This window comes from Trifolium pratense, linkage group LG2 (assembly GCF_020283565.1).
Source record: "Trifolium pratense cultivar HEN17-A07 linkage group LG2, ARS_RC_1.1, whole genome shotgun sequence".
Classification (NCBI taxonomy): Eukaryota; Viridiplantae; Streptophyta; class Magnoliopsida; order Fabales; family Fabaceae; genus Trifolium; species Trifolium pratense.
This window is the reverse complement of record NC_060060.1, coordinates 21,656,346-21,679,459: the sequence shown is the minus strand read 5'-3', so window position 1 is coordinate 21,679,459 and position 23,114 is coordinate 21,656,346. Positions and strand designations below refer to the sequence as shown.

General features: G+C 36.5%; 2 protein-coding genes across 2 annotated transcripts; both read right to left on the bottom strand.

Annotated features, from left to right (window-relative positions):
* Window positions 1-384: 384 nt before the first annotated feature.
* On the bottom strand, window positions 385-1,513 carry LOC123906817 (metalloendoproteinase 5-MMP-like). The gene is made up of 2 exons (XM_045956832.1): window positions 570-1,513; window positions 385-521 (listed from the first exon to the last, which is right to left on the bottom strand). Exon 1 carries the CDS (start codon window positions 1,404-1,406, stop codon window positions 624-626), a length of 783 nt encoding a protein of 260 aa, XP_045812788.1. The 5' UTR covers window positions 1,407-1,513; the 3' UTR covers window positions 385-521; window positions 570-623.
* A 16,508-nt stretch (window positions 1,514-18,021) lies between these two features.
* Window positions 18,022-18,840, bottom strand: LOC123904379 (secreted RxLR effector protein 161-like). Its single transcript, XM_045954053.1, has 2 exons — window positions 18,240-18,840; window positions 18,022-18,143 (listed from the first exon to the last, which is right to left on the bottom strand). The coding sequence occupies exons 1-2, from the start codon at window positions 18,838-18,840 to the stop codon at window positions 18,022-18,024; spliced, it is 723 nt and encodes a 240-aa protein (XP_045810009.1).
* Window positions 18,841-23,114: the final 4,274 nt, after the last annotated feature.

Genomic DNA, 23,114 nt, shown 5'->3' with positions numbered 1-23,114 from the left:
CTTATGTGGCATTTTTTTTATTGATGACCGTTTCCTACTATTGAACTCGGGTTCACAAAATAATCCCTACTATCCGTTTCCTACTATCGAATTTAGGTTCTCCCAAACAATTCTTCTTAGGTAGAGTTCATTAATTATTTGAGCTCAATACTAGGTTGAGTTCGTTAACCACTTATACCAAATGTCTTGATTTAGATTAATGTCTTAAAGTAACAAATATTAATTTGTTAAATAGAAAGAATTCATTCGATAGAAATTAGATAATAAATAGAGAGATTATAAAATATTAATGTAGAAAGAAAAACAAGTAAAATTACATTACAAATTCATCAAAATAACAATTTCTCACAAAAGTAATCAATTCAAATATTGACATACACCGAGTGAAAAATAAAATCATTTTACATTCTTACTTATTATTACACACAACAATTATTGATTATTAAAATAAATTTGTGCATTGTAAAAGACTTGTTTCACTTATGCACGATAGATTTATGAAGTAACTTTTATTCCATAATACTATTAACTTATAATTTCATGTGGATCACAACAGATTCCAAATCCATGTTATTCATGACTTTCGCATCATTCTCTCGCTCGACAACGACCACTGCTCCTCTCTATCCAAATATACATTTCCAACTCCCCACCACTCCACCTTTTGCATCAACCTTAACATACGCTATAAGAATATCCGAATCCTTAAACGATTTCGTCTCTATGAAGTTGATCATCAACTTGTTCGACCAACTTTTCATAAACGTTAATCGAAACAAATTCTGGACTTTTGGTGGAACATTATTGCCAAAAGCATATGTTAAGATGTTTTTCTTCTCATTCCTCCACCACGGTCTAAGCGATATTTGTTTGTTGATTAATTTTGTTAATGTGTTGGTTCCATTGATTTTGTCAGGAAAATCACAACGTGGCTTTGAAATGATATTAATTGTATCTTGATCGAACTTTCCTTTAGTGAGATTGAAATTTTCCTGAATTCTGCTCATTGCAGATTGTAGATCAGTAATTTCCAATTTATCTGGGGGATTTGATTGCAATAAGGAAGTGTTTAAGAAGCCGTAGTTTTGTAAATTTTGTATGGCATCGTAGACGTCTTGGGCTTGCTCCAAACGCTCTTGGGTTTTCTCCAAACGCGCTCTAATTTTCTCGCCATTTTTATTCAGCTTAGTAAAATCAATGCTGCGCCCATCTGATTTTCTTGGTATTTTAAGAAAGGAATCGTATTTCTTTCTTATTTCAGCTAATGGAAATTTATTGTTCTTGAGAAAACCATTTAAGGCATCAGGAGAAAGAAGCTTAGAAAGAAAGGCGGATTCAGAGATTTGTGCAAATAGAAAAGATAGTAACAAGAGGTATGTAAGGGTTTTTTGGGTTCTCATTTTCATTGTTAATTAGTACTAATTGTGATAATGCTGTTTGGTATTTGAGAAATGTGAGTTAAGGTTGGTCCTTTATATACAACTTCGAAATTTGTCATATACCTTGTGTTTGTTGTGTACTATCCAGATCAGGACCAGAATGTGCATTAATAGGGTATTGTTCAATGAACTAAAATAATGTATCTTTTATCGACAGTGACGCTTCTTTGCATAATTAGAGTACACAGATTTACATAGAACGAATAGATTATCTCAACGAATAGTTGGTTGGTGTAGTGGTGATTGTCGTTGTACTTGGCAAGGAGGATCACGGTTCGATACTGAAGGTGTGAAAACACAAGAAGGGGGGGTTGAATTGTGTTTTAGCCAAGTTAAAACTTTTTCAAGTTCTTAACTCAACTACGTTAGCAGCGGATAAATAACACAAATAAAAGCAAGATAGAGAGAGAGAAATCACACAAGCAATTTATACTGGTTCCTCTCACAAAACGAGAGTAGTCCAGTCCCCTTGCACTTCCAAGGGAGTTCACTATAATCACACAAGATTACACCTGCTCAAGCACACAAGCAAGAGACTTCTCAACAATGCTCAAGCACACAAGCAAGAGACTTCACACTTAAGCACACAAGCTTAAGTTTCCTCAAGTAATAGTAAAGCGTATAAAAATATACAAGTGCTCTTAGATGAACCTAAAGAGAGCAAATACAAATAATACAGAGTATTTGACTAAAGTGCAAAAACACTTGATGAAAGGTTCAGAGCTTGTATACACAGAGTTCAGAGTTTGTTCAGCGCACGTTCAATTCTTGATAAATTGTATATCTATTTTTGTAGCTGAATCTTCTAGTATATATACCACTAGAAAAGAGTCGTTGCAAAAGGAGCCGTTGAAGTTGATAATCTTTTGTCTTCAAGCAGTCTGTCTTGATGCAGTTTGGTTGTATCCAAAACTAAGAAAGAGTTTCAGTTACTTTGACTACAGCAGAGAAGACTTTCCTTATTCAGCTAACAAAACTGAAAACCCACGTTCTCAAGCAAGGACAGACAAACAGAGGGTAGCTGAACTGATCAGGCTTGAAGGGTCCTTTTCTTCATTGGTAGAAGAGTTGACTTGCAAAGGGAATCTTCACAGATAACAAAATGATCTTCAGAGGTTGATGACGCTTTAGTCACTTAAGAAGTTCTGAAGACTTCATCCTCTGAAGGTTGCAACTTCTGAAGTCCAACATCTTCTGAGCGCTTGTGAACTTCTGAATTCACATCCTCTGAACTTCATTCAGAGCTTATATGATGCTTATATCTGCACACTTAAAATAAATTTTTAGTCCTTCCAATTGTTAATTAATACTTTGTTATCATCAAAACCTTTATAGATTTAGGGGCAAACATTTTTAAATCAATTTTGTTCCAACAATCTCCCCCTTTTTGATGATGACAAACATCAGTATTAATTGACAATTGTTGTTAAATTAACTTATCATGTTTCTCTTAGGTTTATGAGGTTTGCAAGCTCCCCCTAAGATTGATACTCCATAAAGTCTGAACTTTATGTTTTATCCATGATATTTTAATTTAGTATAAGATTAAGATGGTTTGAAATAAAACAACTTTCATATCTTTCTTCAGAGTGAGAGGTTTGCAAGCTCTCCCCCTAAGTCTCATAAGGCTAAGTTAAAATTGCACTCTTAACTTATCCTTACTTATGAAATTTATTTTAGTTTCAACTAACTTAGTCTCCGTATTGAAATACGTGAAACAACTTAAAAGTAACAACTTTTAACATAACGGATAAAAGCGAGATAAAAGAGTGGTTTCAGTTTTGAACTTATCACTTATCAATTAATGCGTAACTACTCCCCCTTTTGTCATTATCAAAAAGTAAAAAAAAATTTATATAACCAAGACAGTCAAAGAAGAAGAGTGGTTGTTACAAAGGTGAATTAATTTTCACAAACGAAAACCAACGCGCTCAAAGGTTTATAAAAGGTGAGCGAGTTAACATGCCTTCTTCACGTAAAAACAAGAATAAACGAGTAAATCAGGAGAGATTAGGAATAATGAAGAGATTTAGTTTACGCATCGCAGAGTTTAAGAGAAGGAAAGAAGACGAAAAACGCGAAGAAGAGGAGAAAAATAAAGAAGACAACAAGAAACCACAAGATGCGGAGATAATAATCATCTCATCAGACTCTGAAGCTGAAGAGAATGAAGATGATGCTGACTATGTTGAGTTTTTGGCTAGCTATGTTCCAGAAGAAGAACAACAAGAAGAAGAAGAAGAAGAGCAAAACTCAGATCCCATAGAAATTTCATCAGATGATGCTGAGGAGAAATCAGAGATTTCTTCTGAGTTTTATCCATCTGATTAGGATTAGGTTGTCTTTTTCTTTTTCTTTTTACCAATGTACTCAACATGGTTGGAGCATTAAAAAAAAAATTCGTTTTAAAAAGCATCTTGTGTTCGTATGTTCTTATTTATCAAAAATATAAATATCAAGTGAACATGAAATAAGTAATCAAGCAAAACATAAACAAAACAACTTGAAATAGATAAACCAAAGAAAAGTGTTCAGAAGATAAACAAGAAAATAAAAAGAAAGCTCAAAACAAGTGCATAGAATCCTAGGGTTTCTTAAGAAAGGCTAAGAGCTGGTCGAATTTGTCATTCAAAGATCCCACATTGGAAACTAAACCATCCACCTTGGTTTCCAATATCTCTTGAGCAGCTCTTTGACGTTCTAAACCTTCTTGCTGTTCCCTCAGGGCTTCTTGAAATATCTGCAACTGATTAGCCATCACAGGAGCTTGATCTTCAATCACAGGTGCTTGTTCTTCAGCCAAAGGTGCTTTGCCTTTATCAGAGGATTCACCTTCCTCTGGATAATTAATCAACAGCACATCATCCTGGTTCAGCACATTCAGTACATCCTCTTCTGTGGCATCCTCATTATGTAGCTCATTTGCCAACTCGGCAACTCTTGCAGCAGCTTCTTCTAACCTTTCAGACTCAGACCTCTGAGCTTCAAGACTCTGAAACAGCTTGGAGTCTATCCAGATGACTTTGAAAGCGTTCAGACGTTGTTCAGCAGCAGCAAGTGCTTCCAGCTTAGCACGTTCAGATTCAGCATGATTAAAAGTGGTTAACCTTTTCAATTCAGCCCTAGCCAGACTTTCCCGCATGAAGCTTATCACATCCAAGTCTCTTCTTCCAACCACAGCCTTAATTTCCTCAGCAGCACCATCCAAAGCATTGCAAATCCTTGCCTTAATGCTTGAAACTTCCAAATCCACATCAGAAGGACAAACTAGAAACCTGTCCTTTAGCAAAGATAATCTAACCAAGTCATCATGAAACTGAGTGGATAGATTACAAAAAGGGTTGGATGATGAGGGTGAAGGATTGGGAATGGTAGAGAGATTGGTTGATTCATTAGCAGGATTGTCAATAATGACAACTTCTGCCTCTGAAGGCTTGGGAGCACAAGTGTGAATACGCTCAGGAGAAGCATGTTCAGCACTTGGGTTAGGATGGGGTTCAGGGGTTGGTTCAGATGATGAGATGTCAGAAGTTGATTCAGGGTAAATATGTTCAGGAGATGGTTCAGGAGTTTTATGTTCAGCTGTTGGTTCAATGGTTGGTTCAGGAGATATTTGTGGAGAGGGTTGTTTGATGGGAGAGGTTGGTTCAGCATTTGGAATATCTGGTTGAGTTTCAGATGGTGATGTGATAGGTGTTTCTTTTTGTGGTTGAGGTTGAGGTGATTTAGGTTTAGGTGGAGATGAAGGTTTCTGGGTGAAGGTTTGGTTATTCAGAGGATCTGGACTAAGATGTTTCTCTAGTTCAGATAAAGGGTTGTCAGAGGTTGGAATATCAGAGGTTGGTAAAACAGTTCTGAGTGGTTTGGTGTAACCTAATCCAATCTCTTTTTCATTAAAGATGAACTGAGTAGACTTACCTTTACCTTTAGGAGTAGGAGCAGGTCTTTTCCTCAAACGTGCAGCCAGAGTCTCTTCATCAGATTCAGTCTCATCTTCTGACTCAGATTCTTCAGATGAGCTGGATACCTCAACAACAGCAGGCTCTTTTAAAGCTTCTTCAGTAGCCTTGGTAGCAGATTCTTCATGTTTTCTCTTAGTCCTTTGCTCAGCCATAGATTGTTCAACTTTAACTTTCTTTTGAGCCAAAAGATCTGGCTTAGGTAGATCATCTTGAGCTTCAGCCTTTCGCTTTTGCTTCCTAGAAGGGTTATACTGGTTTGCAGGAGCCTTTGGAACCATACTCCTATCAACAACAAAACCTTCTTGTCTGAGCACTTCCAAATAGTCCTGAATTACATGCTCAGCATCAGCTTCAGAAAAACAGGGTAGCCTTCAACGTACAGACGATTTTCAAGCCTAACAGACAATTCTTTAGGAGGAGCAACAGGCTTAGATGCAATCAAACGCATCTTGGATAGAAAACTAGCATTCAGAATCTCTGGATAAAACTTCTTCTGAACTAGTTCTGGGTGGAACTTCTGCAGGTTCTGAATCACGTGACCTTGATATAGCAGATCTGACAACAACCTGGGATAAACTATAGTAGTTTTCCTCTGAGACTTACTTGCAAAAATTGCTTCACAAATCCGTTCAAAAAAGTAATCTCCAAGATTAACTCTCTTCCTTGTCAAAAGGAAATATAACAAATGACGATGCGTCCAGGAGATTGTATCAGTCCCTCCAACTCTTGGACTGATAGAAGCAAGGATTATCTTGAACATCACTCTGCACTCGTCAGTCAATCCTTTGACTTTCCCTTTCAGCTTAAAGTCAGTGCAGATGAGATGCAGAAGATCATCTCTATATCTGGTATCCTTTTCAAAAGCATCTAACTCTATCCCAGAGTTAGGTAGACCGAGAAGAGCATTGAAGTGAATTGGTGAGAAGGCCATATTCATCCCACAGATGTTAGACCTAATCTGAACACCTGTAAATTCCAGCAATCCCATTTCCTTCCTAGTTTTACCCTTCAGACTAGGATTCCTCTCAATAGCAGCAATTTCTTCCTTCTTTGCTTCATGTTTGTCAAACACTCTTGCTTTCATCCAAAATTTCTTAAGCAAGTCTGGGTAGATAGGACCGTTAAGCATGTCGAAATACTTATCCCATCCTTGTGATGTAAAGTACTGCTTAACCTCAAAACCGTTTGCAGAAAGACTATCAAAATCCACAATCTTCTCAGACAGAAACGTGAGTTCAGATTCTGGAAACTCCATCTCGTTCCCAACAATCTGAAGATTCTTGAACATAAACGGTGGAATCTTTGTTGAAGAAGATGACGAAGGTCCAGCCATGTTGGAGATTAGGGTAGGGTTTGGAAAACTAACGAGAGAGAAAGAAATTTTTGTTGAAGGTTTAGAGAGAAAAGAAAGTGTAGGTTGTGAAAGTGAGAAGTGTGCAAGTGTATTGTGTAAGTTTTATTTAAATGCACACAGTTAACACGAAAATAGCAAATTTGGGAAGTTACGCTAATTGACAGAAAGTTGAATACCAAAAATCATCATTAACCACCCACTACCTGACACACGTAGACCACGTGCAGAAATTTACTCGGTAACTGCTATTTTAATGGACAACTGTTCAGCAGTGAATACTAAACGTTTCCCACTTAAATAGTTCAGAGCCTCTGAGTTATTTAAAATTCTCTATCAGAGTTAAGTACTTCAGAGCTTGTGTTTCAGATGTTCTGAATCATAAGTTCTGATATACATAACCTCTTACACTTTAAATGCCAAAAAAAAATTTTCATTCAGAGATTGAAAACATGTTCAGATGTTTCTTTATAAAATCAAATCTTTCAACAGATAAGGCTTTAGTAAATATGTCAGCCCATTGATTTTCAGTATCAACAAACTTAATATCTATAATGCCTCTCTGAACATAATCTCTGATAAAATGGTGTTTAATTTCAATATGTTTGGCTCTAGAGTGTAGAATAGGATTTTTAGATAAATGAATGGCTGCAGTATTATCACAATATAAAGGAATATTGTTACTGCTTACCTGGTAATCTTCTAACTGATATTTTAACCAGAGTAGTTGTGTGCAACACTTAGCTGCTGAAATGTATTCTGCTTCTGCTGTAGACAAAGCTATAGTAGTTTGTCTCTTACTAGCCCAGGAGATAAGGTTTTCACCAACAAATTGACAATTGCCACTTGTGGATTTTCTTTCAATTTTATCTCCAGCATAGTCAGCATCACAGAATCCATTTAGCACATAATCATTGGATTTCTTATAGAGAAGTCCAAGATTAGTTGTTCCTTTCAGATACCTAAAGATTCTCTTTACAGCAGTAAGATGAGATTCTCTAGGATCTGACTGGAATCTTGCACATAAACAAACACTGAATAAAATATCTGGTCTAGAGGCTGTCAGATAGAGTAAGGAACCAATCATACCTCTGTAGACCTTTTGATCTACCTTTCCTTCATCATCTGACTTGCCCATGTTGGTAGTTGGATGCATAGGAGTGTTCATTATCTTGCAGTCATCTAGATTGAACTTCTTCAGAAGTTCCTTGGTATATTTTGATTGATGAACATAAGTTCCTTCCTTCTTCTGATTGATTTGAATTCCTAGAAAGAATTTCAATTCTCCCATCATGCTCATTTCAAATTCATCCTGCATTATCTTAGAAAAGTTCTTGCACAAGGAAGCATTAGTTGAACCAAAAATAATATCATCAACATAAATTTGAATGATTAAAATGTCTTCTTTGGTTGTTTTTCTAAAGAGTGTGCAGTCAACCTTTCCTTTTTCAAAACCCTTTTCAAGAAGGAAATTACTGAGTCTGTCATACCAAGCTCTTGGAGCTTGTTTCAGACCATACAGTGATTTCTTCAATTTAAAAACATGTTCTGGGTTTGAGACATCTTCAAAACCAGGAGGTTGCTTAACATACACTTCTTCAGAAATAAAACCATTTAAGAAGGCACTTTTAACATCCATCTGATACAAAGTTATTCCATGATTAACAGCATAAGATAGAAGTAACCTGATTGCTTCAAGTCTAGCAACTGGTGCAAAGGTTTCAGTATAGTCAATCCCCTCTTGTTGACTATAACCTTGTGCAACCAATCTAGCCTTGTTTCTTACCACTTCACCTTGTTCATTCAGCTTGTTTCTGAATACCCATTTTGTTCCAATAATGTTCTTGTGTGAAGGCTTAGGCACTAGAGTCCACACATCATTCCTTTGAAATTGATTCAGCTCTTCTTGCATTGCTACAATCCAAGCATCATCTTTCAGAGCTTCATCAATCTTTGAAGGTTCCATCATTGAGATAAGACCAACTAAAGATTCCTCATTTCTCAGTTGAGATCTTGTCTTCCTTGGACTATCCTTGTTGCCTAATATCAGTTCCTCTGGATGTGATGATTTGTATTTGAAAGTATTTCTTGGGGGCTCATCATCTTCAGACTCATCAACATCAGGTTCAGCAGTTGCTTCAGTTATTTGTTGTTCAGAGTCTGTAGGAACTGTTGTATTCAGAGGTTCTTCAGAGAATGGATGTTCAGAGTAGTTTGGAATATCTGAATATTGATCCTCTGATACCTGAAATCTAGACAAACCTTCCACAAGCTCTGACACTTGGTCAGGCTCTTTGTCATCAAATTTGACATGCATAGTTTCTTCCACAGTATGTGTTTCAGAAATATACAGTCTGTATGCTTTTGAGCGTTCATAGTATCCTATAAAAATACCCTTATAACCTCTAGCATCAAATTTCTTTAGATGGACTTTGTTGTTTAGAATATAACATGTACATCCAAACTGATGAAAATAGGAAATGTCAGGTTTTCTTCCTTTGAACAATTCATAAGCAGTTTTGTTCAATTTAGATCTGATATAGATTCTATTTTGAACATAACATGCTGTGTTTACAGCTTCTGCCCATAAAAACTTTGCTACATTTGTTTCATGCATCATGGTTCTGGCCATTTCTTGCAGAGTTATATTCTTCCTTTCTACAACCCCATTTTGTTGAGGAGTTCTAGGAGAAGAGAATTCATGCAGAATGCCATATTTTTCACAAAAGTTTTCAAAAGGTTCATTTTCAAATTCTCCACCATGATCACTTCTAACTTTTAAAATAGTGTAGCCTTTTTCATTTTGAATTTGCTTGCAGAAGATGCTAAACTCATCATAAGCTTCATCTTTTGTTCTTAGGAATTTTACCCAAGTCCATCTACTGTAGTCATCAACAATCACTAATCCATACTTCTTTCCATTGATAGAGGCAGTGTGAACTGGCCCAAAAAGATCAATGTGAAGAAGTTCCAATGGTCTTGAGGTAGAGACAATGTTCTTAGGTTTAAAAGATGATTTTGTAATCTTCCCTTTTTGACATGAACCACAAAGTGTGTTTGAGTGATATTTAATTTTAGGTAAACCTCTGACAAGGTCAAGCTTACTAAGCTTAGAGATTAACCTCCAGTTAGCATGGCCTAACCTCTTATGCCAGATCCATTTTTCTTCACTCAAGGTCAAAAGACACATCACTTTTTGTTCATTCAAATCAGAAAGATTAATTTTATAAACATTGTTCTTTCTCAGACCTTTGAATATCATGGTGTTATCAGATTGTTTAGACACAGTACATGATTCCTTATTAAAGACAACTACATAACCATTGTCACAAAATTGACTTATGCTCAATAGGTTATGTTTGAGTCCATCAACTAACCAAACATCATTAATAGATAAGGAAGAATTACCTACTGTACCTGTACCTATTATCTTTCCTTTTTGATTACCTCCAAAGCCAACAGATCCTCCTTCTTTCATGGTCAGCTTAGAAAATAGTTGTTTGTCACCAGTCATATGCCTTGAACATCCACTATCCAAATACCATGAATGATTCATGATGCTTCTTTGAGTGGCAGGCTGTATGAGAAACAACTTTAATCATTGCGATAGAACTCTTCATCAAGGTTAATGATAAAGTCATCCCAGTATTCTTCCTCTTCATTTCCCAAGTTCTGATTGTTAACTTGAGAACTTGTCAGCCATTGGTCTAGGACATAAGCCCTTCTTCCTTTGCATAGGACTTGTTTCCATACTTTAGGTAAGACATATCCTTTCCTAGTTGGTAAATCTGAATGGTACATAATTTCAGCTTTTGGTACCCATCTTCTGGGTCCACGCTTGTTAGTCCACAAATGCTTATTATGTTGTCTAGTGTTGAAGAAAGACCTTGGTTTGGAATAATAACCTTTTTGAAATCTTTTCTTTGTTTGAAATCTGTTATTGTTCCAAGATTTGGATTGTTTATGATTCCAGGGTTTGTATCTATTATCAATCCCATGTTCTGATTGATTATATCTACTGACTCTAGAATCATAAATAATCTGAGTCTTGTACTTCATCTGAGATTTAGAATTTTTCTTTTTAAAAACTTCTGATGTTTTAGGTTGACTAGCTTCAGGTACTGAAGTTCCTTTGAATCCAGAATTTGAAGTCTCAGATGTTGAAGCTTTCAGAACTTCTGAACTAATGTTCTCAGGTTCTGAACAACTTCTATCTTCTGAACTTTTATTTCCAGATCCTGAGGAACTAGGTTCCTCTGAGCTGTCAGCTTCTAAATCACTCAGATCATCATTGTCATTTTCACAAATGCCAGGATTCTTTCCCTCTTCACTTGGTGGAACAACATAATAAACCCAAGATTTTCCAACCTTTTTGGCAAAGGTCTTCAGCTTTGAATATGTTCTACCATATTCATAGCCAAGTCCTTCTCCTCTATGTCTCAAGACATTATAAATTCTATTGGCAGCTTTGCTCTTCCCAAGGTTGAGATGCACAAACTGTTGAAGAGCTATTTCCTGCTCATCAATAGGTTTGTGACAAACAGCACAACCCTTTTCAAAGTCATTTACTCTATTCAGAGTTTCTTGATAAAGACCTTGAAAATGTTCTGCTTGTTCAGTCAGAGTGTTAAGCTTTTCTTGTAAAACTTTTTGTTTACTTAACACTCTGAGATGTTTCTCAATGACCTTGTTAAGTGCAGTTATAAGTTGAGATTTAGAGCAGTCAGAAAATACCTCATCAGTTACTTCTGAATCTGATTCTGATTCATCGTCTGAGTCTACATCTGAGTCAGCTGAAGCCATCAGGGCTAGATTTGCCTCTTCTTCTTCCTCAACTTCTTCCTCAGATGATAGCTCTTCAAAAGTAGCCATCAGACTCTTTTTCAATTTGCTCTTGAATTGTTGCTTCTTTGAGCTGTATCTTTTGCTTTTGTCTTTGGCAGACATTTCTGGACAATCAGCAATAAAGTGTCCTGGCTTCTTACAGTTGAAGCAGTTCTTCTGATCATCCTTTTTGCTGACAAAATTTCTGGAGCTGTTACCTCTGAAATTTCTTTTGTTAAATCTGTTCCATTGCTGAAACTTGGTGAATAAAGCAAACTCATCCTCATTCATCTCATCCTCTTGACCATCAGCAGAAGATTCTTCTTCAATATCAAAAAGCTGAGTCTTAGGAGCCTTAGAAGTAATCCTAGTTGACTGTAAAGCCACTGACTTGGACTTCTTCTTAGTTTCTGAGTCAGCATCCAGAACCATCTCATGGCTTCTGAGATTGCTTATCAGAGCTTCAAGACTCAGAGTCTTGAGATTTTGAGCTTCCTCTATTGCAGTGACCTTAGGTCTCCAAGCAATAGGAAGACTTCTCAGAATCTTCTGAACATGGTCATAGGTGGAATAACTTCTCTTAAGAGCTTTAAGACCAGATACAAGGATTTGAAACCTTGTAAACATAGTCTCAATGTTTTCATCTTGTTGCATAGTGAATAGTTCGTATTGCCTTATCAAAAGACTAGCTTTAGCCTTTTGAACCTTTTCATTACCATCATAGGTAGCACACATAGAATCAAAAATAGATTTAGCAGTAGACTTGTCCTCTATTCTGACATAATCTTCATGTCTAATAGCACCAACAACAATGTCCTTTACTCTATGATGCTTAGTGTAGGTTTTTAAGTTAGCTGGTGTGAGTAGCTTTCTATGCTCAATGGACAACCTTCCATGTTCATTTAAGTTTTCAAAAGCTACTCCCAGCTCAACCAAATCCCACAACTCATGATCAATAGCAGTAATATTGCTATACAATCTTTCTTTCCACCACTCAAATAATGAGGCATCACCATTGAATATAGGGGCTTTTCTATTGCCACTATGTTCATGTGATTCATTACTTAAGTAGTCATAACCAAAGGCATTTCTAGGACCACCACCAGCACCACTGTCCTCACCAGTTCTAGTGCTACTATCGTCTCCTCCAGACATAGTGTTCTCACAAGATCTTTACTGTCTCACTGTTAAGTGAAAGTAACAGACCAGTGCTCTAGATACCAATTGAAGGTGTGAAAACACAAGAAGGGGGGGTTGAATTGTGTTTTAGCCAAGTTAAAACTTTTTCAAGTTCTTAACTCAACTACGTTAGCAGCGGATAAATAACACAAATAAAAGCAAGATAGAGAGAGAGAAATCACACAAGCAATTTATACTGGTTCCTCTCACAAAACGAGAGTAGTCCAGTCCCCTTGCACTTCCAAGGGAGTTCACTATAATCACACAAGATTACACCTGCTCAAGCACACAAGCAAGAGACTTCTCAACAATGCTCAAGCACACAAGCAAGAGACTTCACACTTAAGCACACAAGCTTAAGTTTCCTCAAGTAATAGTAAAGCGTATAAAAATATACAAGTGCTCTTAGATGAACCTAAAGAGAGCAAATACAAATAATACAGAGTATTTGACTAAAGTGCAAAAACACTTGATGAAAGGTTCAGAGCTTGTATACACAGAGTTCAGAGTTTGTTCAGCGCACGTTCAATTCTTGATCAATTGTATATCTATTTTTGTAGCTGAATCTTCTAGTATATATACCACTAGAAAAGAGTCGTTGCAAAAGGAGCCGTTGAAGTTGATAATCTTTTGTCTTCAAGCAGTCTGTCTTGATGCAGTTTGGTTGTATCCAAAACTAAGAAAGAGTTTCAGTTACTTTGACTACAGCAGAGAAGACTTTCCTTATTCAGCTAACAAAACTGAAAACCCACGTTCTCAAGCAAGGACAGACAAACAGAGGGTAGCTGAACTGATCAGGCTTGAAGGGTCCTTTTCTTCATTGGTAGAAGAGTTGACTTGCAAAGGGAATCTTCACAGATAACAAAATGATCTTCAGAGGTTGATGACGCTTTAGTCACTTAAGAAGTTCTGAAGACTTCATCCTCTGAAGGTTGCAACTTCTGAAGTCCAACATCTTCTGAGCGCTTGTGAACTTCTGAATTCACATCCTCTGAACTTCATTCAGAGCTTATATGATGCTTATATCTGCACACTTAAAATAAATTTTTAGTCCTTCCAATTGTTAATTAATACTTTGTTATCATCAAAACCTTTATAGATTTAGGGGCAAACATTTTTTAAATCAATTTTGTTCCAACAGATACCCGCAACTACGATCAGGAGGGGGTTGGAACAATTATTTATTGTATTGTTCAATGTACTAAAGAAATGTTTAACCATTATTTATTTAAAACTCTGTTCAAGTTCTTTCGTGTGTGCTTCTTGCAAGTAGTTGATTTAATTGAATATTTCATAGCTAGCTAGTTTGTTCATTTTGGAATTGGGTACATTGTTTTTAGTTCATAAGATGTTTTGGTTTGCTACGAGTTTTGTTTTATTCAACTAGTTGGTTGTTCACTTGGTTGGGTTTTTCCACACACTTTTGGAATTGGGTATATGTCTTGTTATTTAATATCCCACTGTTTTTTGTTCATTCAAAGATGTTTTTCCACACTCTTATAATTTAATATTTAATTATAATATTTAATTATAGCTAGCTAGTTGCATCACTTGCTTTGTTTTTCTTTCCTCACTTTTTTGGAATGTAGTTTTTTAGAGTTTGTATATGTGAAGTTCTAATACTCTAAAAATAACGAAGTATTCTGTCCGATACATATTCGATACTGATACTCGTCTGATACTCTCCGATACACGTATCGAAAAAGTATCAGAAATTAATATTATTTTTAAAAAAAATATAATCGATACGTGTCGGATACTTCTCCGATACACGTATCGAAAAAGTATCGGATAATTAATGCTCTTTGATGATGAAAATGTAGGAAATGAGACTGATACAATTCGTGTTTTCTCTTAAGTATTGAATGTTAGAGTATGATGTTACCAACTATGTCTTTGGGTAGTACGTATTTTTTTTATAAGCAAATTGTTAGTATATTATATTGTTATGTTAGTTATTCTCCTTGTAAGGACTTGAACCCCGGATCTCCAACTCCTTAACTCTTAGCTCAACTAATTGAAAGTATATTTGTTTGTTCATTGAACAATACCCTATTAATGCACATTCTGGTCATAATCTGGATAAGTACACAACAAACACAAGGTATATGACAAATTTCGAAGTTGTATATAAAGGACCAACCTTAACTCACATTTCTCAAATCACAAACAGCAATATCACAATTAGTACTAATTAACAATGAAAATGAGAACCCAAAAAACCCTTACATACCTCTTGTTACTATCTTTTCTATTTGCACAAATCTCTGAATCCGCCTTTCTTTCTAAGCTTCTTTCTCCTGATGCCTTAAATGGTTTTCTCAAGAACAATAAATTTCCATTAGCTGAAATAAGAAAGAAATACGATTCCTTTCTTAAAATACCAAGAAAATCAGATGGGCGCAGCATTGATTTTACTAAGCTGAATAAAAAATGCATTCACTCCCTGTAAAAGTTACATTATTTTACATTATTAGTATATTATATTGTTATGTTATTTAGTAACACTCCTTGTTCATTGTTGAGTATATTTTAGTTCACTCCCTGTAACAAGTATATTATATTGTTAAGTTACATTAAGTTACATATCTTGTTAAGTTATATAATATACTCAAATTATAGTAATTTACTCAAATTATATAATATGTAAACAAATAGAGTAATTTGTTTGCTAAATTTACATATCTTTTTACATATCTTAACTTAAGATATAGAGTAATTTGAGTAATTTACATATTTTAACTTAAGATATGTAAATGTTATTTGTTTGCTAAATTTGAGTAATTTGAATGTTGATTTTTTATCATTATCGATTTTACTTATGTTTGTATATTGTGCATTTATATATATATATATATTTAATTTTAAATTTAATTTTTAAATAACGTATCGCGGCCGTATCGTATCGAGAATTTTGAAAATTTTCTTATATCACCGTATAGATGTCGTATCGTATCGGTATCGTATCATGTATCGGAACTTCATAGTTCTGTACACTCCTCTAGTTGTATTTTTGCATTTTGCTTATTTTATCATAGAGAGAGTGCACTAATCCCCCCGTCTTGGGTATACTTACCGAATAATCCAAAAAAAAATCCAAAAGTACGACTATTACTAGTAAACTTACCGAATAAAGGAAAAAACCAAACGTACAACTATTCCTAGTCAACATTAGGAATATGCAGCGAACCAACCAGGAACTAAAGATATATACTTCCAAGGTTGAGGACAAAGCCATAAATAAAATATAGGATCAATATTCACAAACTTTATACTTTATAAACAAAACTGTCGGCAGACCGAGAATAATCAAATTGGCAAGTACTTGTCTTAAAATATAAGTATTCCTTATCTTAAAATATAAGTAAAAGTCAATCAAAGAAACTTGATATACTATTTGGTTAAAGATATGAACTAAATACATTCAGTTTTGTTAACCAATTTTTGCTTGTATTTTGGGATCGAGGGAATACGTAGGAACCAACCAACCTATGCTTAATTCATCAATCTATTTATGCTTAATGTTAGCGCAGCAGAAGCAAGAATTTGTTTGGTTCAGATGATGCAACGTTCAGATGTTATGTTGCCTCTGACTCTGAATTGCTTCAGAGGATGAATTGCAGGCACAGGCACGCAGGATTGCTGGCAAGCTCAGCAGGCACGCAGACTTGAGCTTGAGCACACTAGCAGTTTTGCAAAAACTGCAATATGCAAGATGAACTAGTTTCTTGATGAAATTGATTAACAACTGAACTTAAAAAACTTAGGGAAAATAGAGAATTTTATTATTCCTTAATGGGCCACAAAAATTGATTACAAAAGAATGCACTAGTTGCACTTATATAGGGTGGCCTGTGTAACAAGCAAGCTCATCCCTTAGGCCTAAACAAATTCTCTAACTACCTAGTTAGTTACTAACAAACTTTTAACTAACAAGTTGTTTGTAACTAATGATGACGGATCGTCACACTCTCTAATCCATACCTATTTTAGCAACATTAAATGCTTTTTAGTAGGTTTTTAGCAATAAATATAAGAGAAATCTAATCAGAAACTTGACTACTTGTTTTACAAGGAAACAGGAAAAATTGCAGGAAATTACTGATGTTCACTACGCTGGGGGCGTAGCCCATCACGCGCCGCGTGATGGAGATCACAGGGAGCCAAGTTTTCACTCTGATCACGCACGGCGTGACACCTGATCACGCGCGGCGTGAAGCTTTGTTCAGGAATTGGTTTGCTCTCTGACTTGATCACGCGCCGCGTGATACCGTTACCACGCGCGGCGTAGTTGATGGATTTGCAACCACGCGCGGCGTGATAGATCTGACGCGCGGCGTGGTTGCGATGTTATATAAGGAATTCTGTTTTTCTGAAAAAGGGTTGGAAAAATTTGGGAATCTGATCTTGATCTTGGGAATTCCAGGCACGATTTGAAGACTGATCCTGTGTTCCAGAGGCTAAAGGTGGCGAGATTGGAAGCATTCAACATCATGGGAGTGGATTCCTTGAAGTTGGAGCAAGAATTGAGCTACTTCACGATGAGAGGCTAGACCTCCATTGAGGTTGGATCATGATGAGGAACTAAACTACTGTATTCCATGTAATCAATTGTATCTGTATTGAATCTCTCTCTTATGAATGTTATTCAATGAAATTCTATCCTTAATGCTTTACAATTTCTGATCAATCTTGCAATGAACTTAGATTTTAATTATGTACGAGAGTATGAGTTGAAATCAGAACTGAATTCATTGTGCATTTGAGTGTTTCCGGTCGAGAGATTGAAACATAGAATGTAGCATACGATCAACGCGTTTTCAAATACTCCGCTACCGGTAGCTTCCATCCAAGAGATTGGAGAAGTATCGGTAGAGGATAGGGTGGATTTTGACAAGAGATTGCGATTCACCATATTGTTGATCTAGTTGTAACATTCGAGTGATTCATTACGATACAATTGAATTGCATGTGAATACTATTGTTTAGGGAATTGTCGACGATCCAACCTCATTCTTAATCAATTGATTTCTCAACATTTTCGTACAAACACATCATTCAAACCAAACCCCCAATTTATGTGTATTCTTTGCATCATGTTTATGAACACTATTAGACTCGTTTAATCACACAATCCCTGTGGATCGATATTTTTATTACTACGTGGTAATTCGTTCACTTGCGAAAATTATCCATCAACTAACTCTAACAATATCTAAACAAACTAATATTCAAGATGAATTAATCACTTTCTTAACACTCCTCCTTAATTCATGCTTGAATTGCAAACAACCAGTCCTAAGCTCTTCCTCAAAAATTCAAATCTGTCAAGTTTCACAGCCTTTGTAAAACCATCTGCAAACTGTACCTCAGTTGGACAATATTGCACTTCAATCATACCATTAGTCACTTGTTCTCTAATGAAATGAAATCTGGTAGCAATGTGCTTGCTCCTGCCATGAGAAATTGGATTTTTAGCAAGACTTATAGCAGACTTGTTATCAATCCTTAGGATTAGAGGCTTCACTGGTTCACACATGATTTCTATCATCACTGAATTCAACCAAATTGCTTGACATGCTGCAAATGTGCCTGCTATATACTCAGCTTCATAAGATGAGAGGGCAGTCACAGCTTGTTTCTTTGTACACCAAGATATTGCAGCATTGTTGAACTTGAAAACATAACCTGATGTGCTCCTCCTATCAGTTATGTCTCCACACCAATCACTATCAGAATACCCTATCAAAGTACTCCCTGCACTATTTGTACCAATAGGGAATAGCAAGCCAACTTCCAAAGTACCTTTAAGGTATCTGAGGATTCTCTTAGCAGCTATCATGTGTGACTTCCTTGGATCATGCATAAACCTGCTGATAACACTTACAGCATAGCATATATCAGGCCTACTGTTGCACACATACCTCAATGAGCCAACTATTTGTCTGAACACAGTTGGATCAACCTTCTCTTCATCTGAGCACTCATCAATTTTTGTGTTTGTCTCTGATGGATTTGACAATGGATTGCAGCTTTCCATTTCAAATTTTTCAAGTAACTCACCAATATACTTCTGCTGATGCATTACTATACCATCTTCTCTTCTCATAAATTCTATTCCTAGAAAGAATGAAAGTTCACTAAGATCAGACATTTCAAATTCACTTTTGAGCTTATCTTTCACTTTTGCAATTTCTGCAACTCTACTTCCAGTTATGAGCAAATCATCAACATACAATCAGATTATGACAATATCTTCATCTTTAGGGCAATGTACATGTCATACCCCAAATTTTTTTTTTGAAAACTTGGTATCCGGCCTTAGGACCGACTAATCATACCCCAAATTTTGACGCTCCTTTTAATTATTTTCGATGCAGTTTTCTTTCAAATGTTGGGTAATGAAAAGAGTCTTCCAAGTAATTATGAGTATGAGTCCCACTTGAGTGTTTTTATTTATTTTGTAATTTTTTTTAGTTTTATTTTGTCTTTTTGTAATTAAGTCATAAAAGAATAAAAACTCATAAGAATATCAAAAAATCACAAAAAGGAAAGAAAAAGTGCGCTGTTCAAATCAAAAAGGAAAATTTCTATCATTCTTTTTTTTATATACAAGTTTTGTCCCCAAGTTTCAATCAGCATCAATTATAAGATTTCATTCCAAAATTGATACAATCAACATTAAAGTCTAAACCTAATTCTTTTGCTTATATATAACAAAGGTTTTTACGTAAAAGGGGAGGAGGAGAAAGGGTACATATACAAAAATCACACGCAAAAAATAGGGACAGAACCAAAAAAATTTGAGAGACAAAGAATGTTGTTATAGTGATGCTATGCCTCTTCCAAACCACCACATGACCATCTCCATTTTCATCATCTCTCACAAACCACTATAATCATCACCATCACTACCAACCATCAAAACTCCATAGCTACCACACAACACCATTCCATCAATCTAACCAAACATAAAACAAAACCAAGAAAGAAACAGAAACAGAACGAGAAAGGAGGAGAAAGAAATTCCGCCGCCGCCGTCGGGTTCAACGATACCACCAGCACACATCGCCGTGGCCGCCGCTGCAGAACAGAGTACCACCGGAACCAACTTCAAAGGCCGACGACCATCATCTTCTCTCTCGGCCGCGATCTTTCCCGCGGCGTCTCTCTCTCGGTCAGACCCTGTTTATGTATGCATGCGTGTTTATGTTTGTTCTGTAGAATATTGTTTGTTTTTGTTGTTATAACAACAAAATTCCTCCTAATTTTTACTTTTTTTATTTTTTTAATTTTTATTTTAGTTTTGTTTTATTATTTATTTCTCTTTTCCATTTGTTTAGGTGACTTATTTAATTCAATAAAAATGATAGTAATAGTGAACATCAATTTTTAATTTCAATTTATATCAAATGAATTTTCAATAAATATACGAATGAAAAAGGAGTGGACTGCCGTTTGGCTTTCCCATTTCCTGATTATTTGGATTCCTGCCGTTTGGCTTGCAGTTCAGATAATCGTCATTCTCCTAAAAATAGTAAAAATCAATTTCAACCCACAAACATTATTTTCACGCCTTATTTTCACGCCCGTGTGCGTTCAATTATTTCTCAAACGGGTATCATCGCCCAAATGCGAGTCCGTCTTTTCAATCCAACATTTTTCGCCCGAACACGACCAATACTTTTTTTCATAAATAAAATCAACCAACCAACAATTATTTTCTACAAAGAACTGCGTGTAGCTTTGATTTCTCCATTGCACCCGGGGATACGTAGGAGCAAGATTCAAAATCTTGTCAAGCACACTAATAAAAAAACTATTTTTTCTTTTTTTTTCCCTCTTGTAAATAATTCCAATAATTAATAAAAAGCAAGCAAATAAATTAAAACACTATTTCTAACCCTAAAATTAACGAGAAGGTTCCCGTTGAGTACAACGGATGTGAGGGGTGCTAATACCTTCTCCTCACATAATCGACTCCCGAACCCGAAAATGGTTGCGACAACCATTTTTCCATTCTTTCAAGGTTTTATCGATATTTTCCTTTCCCTTTGGGAATAAATAAAGTTCGGTGGCGACTTTACTATCTAAGCGAGCGTTTTACGCTCGCGCATTTTTCCACCCGCTTCAGCTGGCGACTTCACTGGGGACATTTTAAGAGAGTCAAGCCTATCCTTGTTAGTCTTAGGGTTGAGTATTTTTCGTTTGTTTGCTTGTTTTTTCTTGTGTTTTATCCTCTTTTTTGTTGCTTTTATATTCATGTTTTATATTGCTTTATTTTATTTATTTCTATTGTATGTATATATATCAACTGTGGGGTGGGACGTTACTTGAGGGAAGCTCTACACCCGAGCTTTGAGAAGAACTTGAGATAAGATGGTGGTTGCGTAGTGTTGACCTTCATGACGTTTGTCTTGTAGGGCCGACATAAAAACCCCGCCTAGAGTAGATTCACTTGAAGGTGTTGTTGTCTTGCGAGTTTTTGCAATGGCGACAATATTTTCTTGTTGGATCCGTGACTCTAGGGACCCCTTGTTTAGAACCTAAGTCGATGGTTGCGTAGTGTTGACCTTCCTGACGTTTGTCTTGTAGGGCCGACATGAAAACCTCACCTAGAAGAGACCCTTTGGGAGTGTTACTGTCCTGCGAGTGTTTGCAACGGCGGTAATATTATCAAATGAGGTTGATGACTCTAGGACCCAAGTTAAAACTCTAGAACCTACATGTGAGGGGATTTGGTTATAAGCATTTAGCACCGACCTATTATAGGGAGCCCCCAATTTAGGTTATGTAATCAATTTTCAATTACCCTAAAAAGTTGTCATTGGGATCACATCCTAACTTTCTTTAGTCCAAACACATCATGACATGTCATTAAAATCTTTTAGCACGCCATAAAAAAAAATTCTTTTCGCATACTCATGCATTCTCATGCATTTGCATACGTGCATCTACATTCTTAAAACATGAAACTCATATTTCTTCTATTGTCGTCCTCCTTCGATCATAATCCCACTAGCAGGTTTCCCGACACTCAGGAAACTCAAGATAGCCCGAAAACCTGCAAAACAACCGCCTCGCGTGCCTACTCGACACTCTCACAGGACGCGTGCCAACTTGCAAAGAATCATGGAACAACAAGAGCAGATTAATGCGGCATTAAGAGAGGATGTTGACTCTATAAAAACAACGATGGGTAAGCTTCTCGAGTTGTTCCAAAATTTGGCCACCAAAGAAAGTACCGCTCAACCGGCAAGGAGTACGGAATGGCCTGAACTCGGCCTTCCTAAGGGCTATACTCCTTCAGAAGAAGAAAGTGACCCAACTCAGACTCCGGTCATAATACCAGTCACATGTGGAGACCCTACTCCCCAAAGGGTTCCAATGGGCCAAGAAGGAAGTAGCCAACCTCGTCACGCAACCAATGGTGTGGGGGGTTATGTGCCAAAACAATCAACAACTATCAATGCTCACCCTGATATTGAACTTGCTCAAATGTATCGGGCTTTTGAAGAAAGACTAAAGGCGGTGGAATGTTTCAGTCCTTATGGTGTCGATGTTATGGACATGTGCTTAGTTCCTGATGTGGTAATCCCCCCAAAATTTAAAGCGCCTGACTTTGAGAAATACAAAGGTGTCCACTGCCCAAGGAATCACTTGAAGATGTTCTGCAGGAAGATGGCTGCACACGCCATTGATGAGAAGCTTATGATCCATGTGTTCCAAGACAGTCTAAGTGGGGCATCATTGGATTGGTATATGCAATTGGAGAGAACCCAAATCCAGACATGGAAGGATCTTGCTGATGCTTTCCTAAAGCAATACAAATATAACTTGGACATGGCTCCCAATCGCATGCAACTTCAAAATCTCACTCAGAAGAGCGGCGAATATTTCAAAGAGTATGCTCAAAGGTGGAGGGAAATGGCTGCTCGTGTGCAACCACCGTTGTTGGACAAAGAATTGGTTGACATGTTTATGAGCACTTTGCGAGGCCCGTATTATGAGAAGATGATAGGGTGTGTATCATCTGGTTTTGCTGACATGGTGATAATCGGAGAACGAGTGGAAGAGGGGTTGAAAAATGGTAAAATAAAAAGCGCCTCCAATGTTCAAGATGGGGCAAAGAAGTTCTCCAGCAATGACAATAAGAAGAAAGAGGGAGAAGCTAATGCTGTGGTGGTAGGATCATCACAAATGCCTTTGACTTAGATTCCATACTTCCAATACTCGTATGTGGCGGCTGTAGGCGATGGGCAGTACCCGCAACAAGCAGGCCCTATACCTCTGTCTCAACAACCATTAGTGATACCTCAGCAGAATCATCATCAACAACAAAATAGGTACCCTCAGAAG